Source organism: Octopus sinensis, linkage group LG27 (assembly GCF_006345805.1).
Source record: "Octopus sinensis linkage group LG27, ASM634580v1, whole genome shotgun sequence".
In the NCBI taxonomy this organism is placed as follows: Eukaryota; Metazoa; Mollusca; class Cephalopoda; order Octopoda; family Octopodidae; genus Octopus; species Octopus sinensis.
This window is the reverse complement of record NC_043023.1, coordinates 9,665,004-9,675,003: the sequence shown is the minus strand read 5'-3', so window position 1 is coordinate 9,675,003 and position 10,000 is coordinate 9,665,004. Positions and strand designations below refer to the sequence as shown.

Below are 10,000 nucleotides of genomic sequence, written 5' to 3'. Positions count from 1 at the left end.
TCTTCGAAACATATGTCGAGAATAAAGGAATTTTGTGAAATCGTCGTTCAACTCCATTCTTTCATTTATTTGTATTAAAAAAAACACACACAAATTTCCACACGAAAGCACGTGATCTCTGCCCTTAGCATGTAGCTTCAACCGTGTTTTACTGACGTGAATTTGCTACCCGGGTATCGGTTAACCGAATTATCCATACTAGGATAATTCATTCAACGACTTATATATATATATATATATTGATCTCTTTCATAAGACATTATAATTTGGGCAGCAGAGAATGACCTGGGTTTCTATTTATTGGTAAACGTAAAGAACAATAAAAGCAAGGAAGATTTTACTAACTTATACATTGTGAATATTTCAGTATAGATGTTTCTTCGCCAGAATCTGTAAAACACTCGCCTTTGACATCCACAAATGTATTGTATGTATTTCTCGTATAATTTACTACTGCTGGTAGGTGACATCCACACATCATGTCGTTATTGCCACTGAGGTCTCTGTAATTATAAGGAGAACTTTAAAAGAACGCGCTTCAGATCAGCAGAGAAGCGCCAGCTGGAGGAGGCGCAATGGCCCAGTGGTTAGGGCAGCAGACTCGCGGTCGTAAGAACGCGGTTTCGATTACCAGGAGACTGGCAGATTACATCTTCAACTGGTATTTATTTTATCGGCCCCGACAAAATGCTTGGATATAATTATTTTCATATATTAAATTTTAAACCAACTCAACGTGGTTCATTGTCAACTGTATAAAATAGTTGTGAATTTGATGATCTCCCTTTATAGTATTAGTGTTATATAACGTTCTACTTTCCAAAGAAATAAAAACAAAACTTGTACATACACACGACGTATGTTGGGCAGGAATAAGAATGCGCCATCCTCATATTTTTGTATTCGGTTGTGGCCCAAATTTCTGAAAGGAAGAAACAAAATTAATTCAAAATACACAAAATTCCCTAAATCTGTTTTCCCCTGTTAAATAATTTCTAAATTTCTCTTTAGTCAACTCTGACACTGTAAACGCATGTAATGGTGAATAAAATATTTCCAATTACCTAATTTATTATACAGTAATTTTGCAAATATTTCAACTATTCGCAAATGCAATATAAACTTTGACTAACATACAGCAGCAACTGTGGTTCCATACTTGATTGTTATAATAAGAATAAGCAGATGTGCTTCTAGAGAATAGACCTGGAATTTATCATAACTACCTGCATATGTACACAAAGACTCACTCACACACATACATGTATTATATATATATATATATATATATATATATATATATATATACATACATACATACATACATACATACATACACACACATATGTATATGTATATATATATATATATATATATATATATACATACATACATACATACATACATACATACACACACATATGTATATGTATATATATATATATATATATATATATATATATATATATATATATATATATAAATATATGTATAGTGAAGGCGCATGCTCAGTGGTTAGAGCGTCGAGACTGGATGGAATAAAATGCAATCAGTTAATACATGGACGATAGCATCACTTCGGTATGGAGCGGGAATTATAAAACGTCTAATGCTGGAAATGAATAAAATGGATACCAAGATCAGAAACCTGTTGACTGTACATGGAGCCTTCCACTTTAAGAGTGACATCGATTGACTGTACTTGTAAAGAACAAAGGGTTGGAGAAGTTTAATTAGTTGCCAGAACTGTATCGAAGCAGGGGAAAATAGCCTAGTGAGGTATATAAAAAATGCTGTGGAGCCACTCCCCAAAAACGGACGGCGACTTAAAAACTGAAAATGTGTAACTAAGAGAAAATTACACAAGAACTGAACAAAAAAATGTACGGTTAGTTTGCAAGAGATGTGAACGCCAGAGCAGATAGAGAGGATCGATGACAATGTATGTGGTTGAGTAACCTGAAGACAGAGACAGAATCGTTAATATGCGCATCTGATAAACGCTTGTTTATCAGTAGTATTGTCAACACTGCTGGTAGCGAAAAGTGCAGAATGTGTTGTGAGAGGGGTAAAACGGTAGAACACATCGTTAGAGAATGCCCGAAATTGTGCAAAGCGAATACAAACGTTGCCATGACAATGTGGCAAGAAGGATCTTTTGGGAGCTCTGTGGTAATCCCGGCCTACAAATAGTAAAGACGTGGTCTGATCAAACCGCTGTTAAGAGGCACACAAGCAAATTGGTGTGATGACAACCATATTTTTCCTTTTTCTTCTCTATGCTCCTCTTCTTTATTTATTCTTCACTCTGATGTTTCATATCGTTTTATTACCAAATATGCTTAATAGTCTACATATTTTTGTATATCATTGGCAAGACCACACAAGAAGATTGGAAGCAGAAACAGCTGTTACACGGGATACAGTCTATTTAAATTAAATTTATAAATAATAATTGATGAAAGTCAATTGTTGTTCATCAGTAGTTCTCCATTTTCTGTTTTCTTTAATTATATATATATATACATATACATATATATATATATATATATATATATATATATATATATAAATATATATATATATATATGTGTATATATATATATATATATATATATATATATATATATATATATATATATATATATATATATATATATATAATCTATTAATATATAAGTCTGAGTGCGTTTGTGAATGTTCGTGTGTGAGATAGGGAAGAGCAAAGTGACGGAAGCAAAGTATGGTAAATTTTTAGTTATGTAAAAACATGCAGACAAGGAATAGTATCAGTAACACTGATCGAACTTACAGAGTGCGCAAACTGTACAGATTTTCGAACGTTCCCTGTCTAATAGTAGAGATTTTATTGTAGAATAGATCTCTGTAAGAAAAAAGAAAATTGCTCAGAAATAGTACAGGTAAGATATTAAATACTATGTCCAATGAACTGGAGGCAGGAAAAGAAAAAGAACTAGAATTGAAAGATCAAATGATAAATGAAAATGGTAAAGATTAAGATAGAAATAGAGTGGCGATGAACAGAAGACAGACGAATCAGAAGTAGCAAATGTGTGTATATATATATATATATATATATATATATATATATATATATATATATATATATATATATATATATATATATATATATATATATACATATATATATATATAAAATATAAATTAGAGATAAAACCACTATTATACAACCCAAACAGTGATAGACATAAATAATAAATAATATATATTTTTATAAAACATACAACTTATAACTAGATCTCAAAAAGTATTAAAATGAATCATCAATATATAATTTAATAAATAAAAAAACTACGTGCGTTTCATGGCTACAATTAAATTCGAATTACAATTAAGTTTAAATTCAATTGAAATAAATTCGATTTAAAATTATAGTCAATCTTCAGGTACATGATAATAGTTAAATAAATAGGCAAATGGAGTTAATAATAGAAAAATACTCCATTAACTAAATTAGAAACTTAAAACATTTCCTACAACACATTTATTATGTTAATTATTTGATTTTTAAGGTAAAAAAAAGATAAAAATATGTATTTATCTTTGAAGATAAAATTTGGCTTTAAAAAACATAATAAACTATCGAATATCTTTAACTGCAACTAGGGTGTACAGTAACATCTACATTGCTAGAAATAAGAGCTAAACCGCTCTAGTGTATTTTCATTTTGGTTATCTAATGCTGTCCAGAGATCTCATTATGTAGAAATGTAGCGGCCTTAGTGTGAGAGTTTCTGTTTCATCACCAGCATGAGAATGGCACAAACTCTTAAAGAACATTATCACTGGACGAGTCATTTCAGTAATCCATTTCATGCTTCAAATGAACATCTTTTTAATGCTGGTGAAATCAGAGTGTTTTGGGTCACTCATGACATCTAGTGTTTCCAAACTCCTCGTTAGGCTTACGGATGTCCGACATGTGATAACATCAGTCACGATGGGAAGGCGGAACCGCAAACATTTTGGTTACTTAACCAAGAATGGCATCAAGGAAAGTGAGAATGAGTAAATTGAAGGAATATAAAGGAATAATAATTATGCAACGACACAAAGCTATATCTTAACATACACGAAATTATGCACATTATGTGAAACATTGATGTAGACTACAAATAGAAAGCTAGTGTCTGTTAGGGAAGGGAAAAGAGCGATGAAAGAAAGATGATAGGACATTAAACATTTTTGAAATAAACACTGAAGGAATTATTATCAGCAAGACTAATCCAACTTACAGATCCTGTAAACTGTGAAGGTGTTTGAATGCACTTCCTTCTATTTTCGAGATTTGATTATAGGACAGATCTCTGAAAGATAAAAAGTACTGACGAAAGATTGTACAGAATATATTTGAGAAAAAATTTTAAGAGATGTGAATGAAAGATGAAAACATTTTGAAATATAACTCAAAAAGATATTATCAGAAGGAATGATTTAACTTACAACTCTTGTAGACTGCCAAGGTTTTTGAATGTACTCTCTTCTATATACGTGATGTTGTTAAAGGATAGATCTCTGAAAGATAAAAGACTACTGACAAGAGGTAGTACAGAATACATTTGTAAAACAAAATACTTATTTTTGCTACAGGAAGTAAGCCACCAAAGCGTCCCCTGTCCAATCGGAGGGAAGCGAAATGCCAAGCACAAAGCAATGGAAAAAAGGCAGAAAGCAAAGCAAACATAAATTAATATGAACAATGAACGGTCTAGCGTAAGAGAAACGTTTAAAATGTACAAATAGTGGCTATGGCTTTGTAGTAAATGAGTAGACAGAGAGAGGAAAAGAAAAATAGACAAAGAAGAGAAGAGTAGGAGACGGAGGTGTAGGCAGAGTCATAAGAGACGACTGCTGCAGAGTGTACGATGTATTAGCCTAATTAGACGTAATTAGAAGATACTGATAGGCATAAAATCGCCGCTTCCCGTTAGAACAAAGGAGATAAAATGCACGCCTATATATAAACATACACCAAACATACACACACGGATAGACAGACACTTGAGCAGATATCAGAATAGAAAATCAAGTGGATTCTCAAAATCATACACGCTCGTAAAAGCATATATCTATTCGCTCACACAAAAGAACTGGGAAGAAGTGACGAACTGGCAATGGCGAAACAAATAGTGTGATGGACAAGATGGAAGGTGGAGGAGCAATGGTCCAGTGATTAGGGCAGCGGACTTACTGTCATAGGATCGCGGTTTCGATTCCCAGAGCGAAAACAACTAAATCTCTAAAAGTGGAGGCACATGGCCCTGCCTTAGTGTGAGAGTTTCTGTTTCATCACCAGCATGAGAATGGCACAAACTCTTAAAGAACATTATCACTGGACGAGTCATTTGAGTAATCCATTTCATGCTTCAAATGAACATCTTTCTAATGCTGGTGAAATCAGAGTGTTTTGGGTCACTCATGACATCTAGTGTTTCCAAGCTCCTCGCTAGGCTTACGGATGTCCGACATGTGATAACATCAGTCACGATGGGAAGGCGGAACCGCAAACATTTTGGTTACTTAACCAAGAATGGCATCAAGGAAAGTGAGAATGAGTAAATTGAAGGAATATAAAGGAATAATAATTATGCAACGACACAAAGCTATATCTTAACATACACGAAATTATGCACATTATGTGAAACATTGATGTAGACCACAAATAGAAAGCTAGTGTCTGTTAGGGAAGGGAAAAGAGCGATGAAAGAAAGATGATAGGACATTAAACATTTTTGAAATAAACACTGAAGGAATTATTATCAGCAAGACTAATCCAACTTACAGATCCTGTAAACTGTGAAGGTGTTTGAATGCACTTCCTTCTATTTTCGAGATTTGATTATAGGACAGATCTCTGAAAGATAAAAAAGTACTGACGAAAGATTGTACAGAATATATTTGAGAAGAAATTTTAAGAGATGTGAATGAAAGATGAAAACTTTTGAAATAGGCGCAGGAGTGACTGTGTAGTAAATAGCTTGTTTACCAACCACATGGTTCCGGGTTCATTCCCACTGCGTGGCACCTAGGGCAAGTGTCTTCTACTATAGCTTCGGGCCGACCAAAGCCTTGTGAGTGGATTTGGTAGACGGGAACTGAAAGAAGCCCGTCGTATATATGTATATATGTATATGCGTGTGTGTGTTTGTGTGTCTGTATTTGTCCCCTTAGCATTGCTTGACAACCAATGCTGGTGTGTTTATGTCCCCGTTACTTAGCGGTTCGGCAAAAGAGACCGATAGAATAAGTACTGGGCTTACAAAAGAATAAGTCCCGGAGTCGAGTTGCTCGATTAAAGGCGGTGCTCCAGCATGGCCGCAGTCAAATGACTGAAACAAGTAAAAGAATGTTATCAGAAAGAAGATTTAACTTACAACTCTTGTAGACTGCCAAGGTTTTTGAATGTACTCTCTTTAATATTCAAGATGTTGTTAAAGGATAGATCTCTGAAAGATAAAAGACTACTGACAAGAGGTAGTACAGAATACATTTGTAAAAAAAAATACTTATTTTTGCTACAGGAAGTAAGCCACCAAAGCGTCCCCTGTCCAATCGGAGGGAAGCGAAATGCCAAGCACAAAGCAATGGAAAAAAGGCAGAAAGCAAAGCAAAAATAAATTAAAATGAACAATGAACGGTCTAGCGTAAGAGAAACGTTTAAAATGTACAAATAGTGGGTATGGTTTGTAGTAAATGAGTAGACAGAGAGAGGAAAAGAAAAATAGACAAAGAAGAGAAGAGTGGGAGACGGAGGTGTAGGCAGAGTCATAAGAGTCGACTGCTGCAGACTGTACGATGTATTTACCGATGAGAAAGTGGAACCGCAAACATTTTGGTTACTTAAACGCTTATGCTAGCTTGAGGTTCAAACCGACCAGCTCAAGACAATTTGCACTGCAGAAAGAAAGTATTAGCAACAGGTTCGTTTTCTTAGTCAAGTTCAGCTTCTTTTCAGGTGCCATCCAACAGCGAAAAGCCAGTGAAGAACCTGGAAAATGTGTTTAACAAGAAGATTAAAGACGTATGTATACACCATGTGGGTGACCAACAATTGGAGTCTCACTTTCCAGAGTGGACAAGCCAGGACAAGCCAGGAATCGCTGGTAAGTTTCTTATTACCCATATGCAAAGTGGCATCCCCTAGGGATTCTTTGGTTGTTTTTGCTTTAAGAGAACATAATATCCGCAGAACAGGACAATGTGGTTTTCCTGTAGAAATAGCTCAGACCTCCTCGGAATCTGAGAAACGATACACTGTGTATACAACATAATCTGCACATTCACGAACTTATATTCATTATGTCGAACATTGGGTAGACCAGAACACATATTCCCACATATTAACGCACAGTCACTGACAAATAGAAAGTGTTTGTTAGGGAAGGGAAAAGATCGATGAAAGGAAGATAAAGAGACATTAAACATCTTTGAAATAAATACGGAAGGAAATATTATCAATAGGACTGAATCAACTTACAGATCCTGTAAACTGTGAAGGGTTTCGAATGTACTCTCCTCAATAATCGATATTTGATTATGGGATAGATATCTGAAAGATAATAGAGTATTGATAAGAGATGGTACAAAATGCATTTGTGAAAAAATATTTTTAAAAATTATTTAATATATTAAAAATTAAATATTTAGATGGAAGCACTCCGTCGGTTACGACGACGAGAATTCCGGTTGATCCGAATCAACGGAACAGCCTGCTCGTGAAATTAACGTGTAAGTGGCTGAGCACTCCACAGACACGTGTACCCTTAACGTAGTTCTCGGGGATATTCAGCGTGACACAGAGAGTGACAAGGCCGCCCCCTTGAAATACAGGCACAACAGAAACAGGAAGTAAGAGTGGGAGAAAGAGTGGTGAAAGAGTACAGCAGGGATCACCACCATCCCCTGCCGGAGCGTCGTGGAGCTTTAGGTGTTTTCGCTCAATAAACACTCACAACGCCCGGTCTGGGAATCGAAACCGCGATCCTACGACCGCGAGTCCGCTGCCCTAACCACTGGGCCATTGCGCTCCACAAATATTTAGATACCAAGAACCACGAGGCAACTAGCTAAATGATAACCAATCTGACGGAAGAGAAATGTCAAGCACAAAACTATGTATAAAAGGCAAAACCCAAAAAATTAACATGATCAATGAATGTTCTAGCGTAAAGGGAAGATTTAAAATAGACAAATGGTGGGTTTGGTTTTACAATGAATGCGTGGACAGAAAAAAGAAAAAGACAGAAAGAATAGGAAATGAAGAAAATTAAAGGAATATATAAATATACAACCACACAAAGCTACGTCTGCAAACACACGAAGTTATACACATAATATCAAACAGTGATGTTAACCACATACACATATATTCCCACATATTCACGCAAACTCTCGCTCACAAAGAAAGTGTTAGTTAAGGAAGAGAAAACGGAGGTGAAAGAAAGATGAAAATGAATTAAACAGTTTTAAAATATACTTTCAAAAATATATTATCGGTAGGACTGATTCAACTTACAAATACCGTAAACTGTGAAGGCTTTTGAATGTGATCTCTTCAATATTGGAGATTTGATTATAAGATAGGTCTCTGAAAAACAAAAGAGTACTGACGAGAGATAGTACAAAATAGATTTAGGAAAAATGCTAAGAGAGGTGAAAGAAAAATGAAAGGACATTATAAATGTTTGAAATATATACTTAAAAATATATTATCAGGAAGCCTGATGAAACTTACAAATCCTTTAAACTTCCAAGGTTTTTGAATGTACTCTCATCAATATTCGAGATTTTATTGCAGGAGAGATGTCTGTAAAATAAAAGAGTAAAGTCGAGAGATAGTACAGAATAAGCTTGTGAAATAATATTAAATATTGCTGCTGGAAATAAATTAGCACAGAGCTACCAGGCTACTTACTAAATAATGGCCAATGTGAGGGAAGAGAAATGTTAAGCATAATGCAATGGAAAAGGGCAAAAACACAAAAACAAATTAATTTGAACAATGAACTTTGTAGTGTAATAAATAAAATAATAAATGCGACCTTTTAAAGACTAGCCAGGCTCATGGGCCCGGTTTCCCGGTTTCCATGGCGTATGTGTTCCCAAGCTGGACGGGCCAGTCCATCGCAGCGTTACTCATTTTTGCCAGCTGAGTGGACTGGAGCAACGTGAAATGAAGTGTTTTGCTCAAGAACACGACGCGTCGCCCGGTCCAGGAATCGAAACCACAATCTTGCGATCATGATGCTGACACCCTAACCACTAAGCCACGCGCCTCCACACGTGTTAGCGTAAGGTTAAAAAATTAAATAGACAAAAATGGGTGTGGCTATGTAGTGAATGAGTGGACAGGAAAGGAAAAGAAAAGGGAGAGGTAAAAGGAAAGGAGGGAAAGGAGGTGTAGTTAAGGGGTCATAATGTGATATAAGGGCCCGACTGTTGCATACTGTACTCTGTGCTGGAGTATTTAGACGTTATTGAAAGATATCCATAGGATTAAAATCGTCATTTACCGTTGGAACAAAAGAAAAGTACAAACGCACACTTATATACATATAGGCGCAGGAGTGGCTGTGTGGTAAGTAGCTTGCTAACCAACCACATGGCTCTGGGTTCAATCCCACTGCGTGGTATCTTGGGCAAGTGTCTTCTGCTATAGCCCCGGGCCGACCAATACCTTGTGAGTGGATTTGGTAGACGGAAACTGAAAGAAGCCTGTCGTATATATGTATATATATATATGTATGTGTTTGTGTGTCTGTGTTTGTCCCCCTAGCATTGCTTGACAACCGATGCTGGTGTGTGTTTACGTCCCCGTCACTTAGCGGTTCGGCAAAAGAGACCGATAGAATAAGTACTGGGCTTACAAAGAATAAGTCCCGGGGTCGATTTGCTCGACTAAAGGTGGTGCTCCAGCATGGCCGCAGTCAAATGACTGAAACAAGTAAAAGAGTAAACA

At 35.7% G+C, this 10,000-nt stretch overlaps 1 protein-coding gene across 1 annotated transcript in view; it reads right to left on the bottom strand.

Moving 5' to 3' along the window:
- The window catches only part of LOC115224955, an 86,689-nt gene that overhangs the window by 33,419 nt on the left and 43,270 nt on the right, over positions 1–10,000 (bottom strand). Inside the window, exons 9-14 of the mRNA XM_036513865.1 lie at positions 8,777–8,848; positions 8,558–8,629; positions 7,520–7,591; positions 2,813–2,884; positions 851–922; positions 346–503 (exon numbers count right to left, since the gene is read on the bottom strand). Of these exons, the coding sequence (XP_036369758.1) occupies positions 346–503; positions 851–922; positions 2,813–2,884; positions 7,520–7,591; positions 8,558–8,629; positions 8,777–8,848 (518 nt within the window). The remainder of the gene's footprint in view (positions 1–345; positions 504–850; positions 923–2,812; positions 2,885–7,519; positions 7,592–8,557; positions 8,630–8,776; positions 8,849–10,000) is intronic.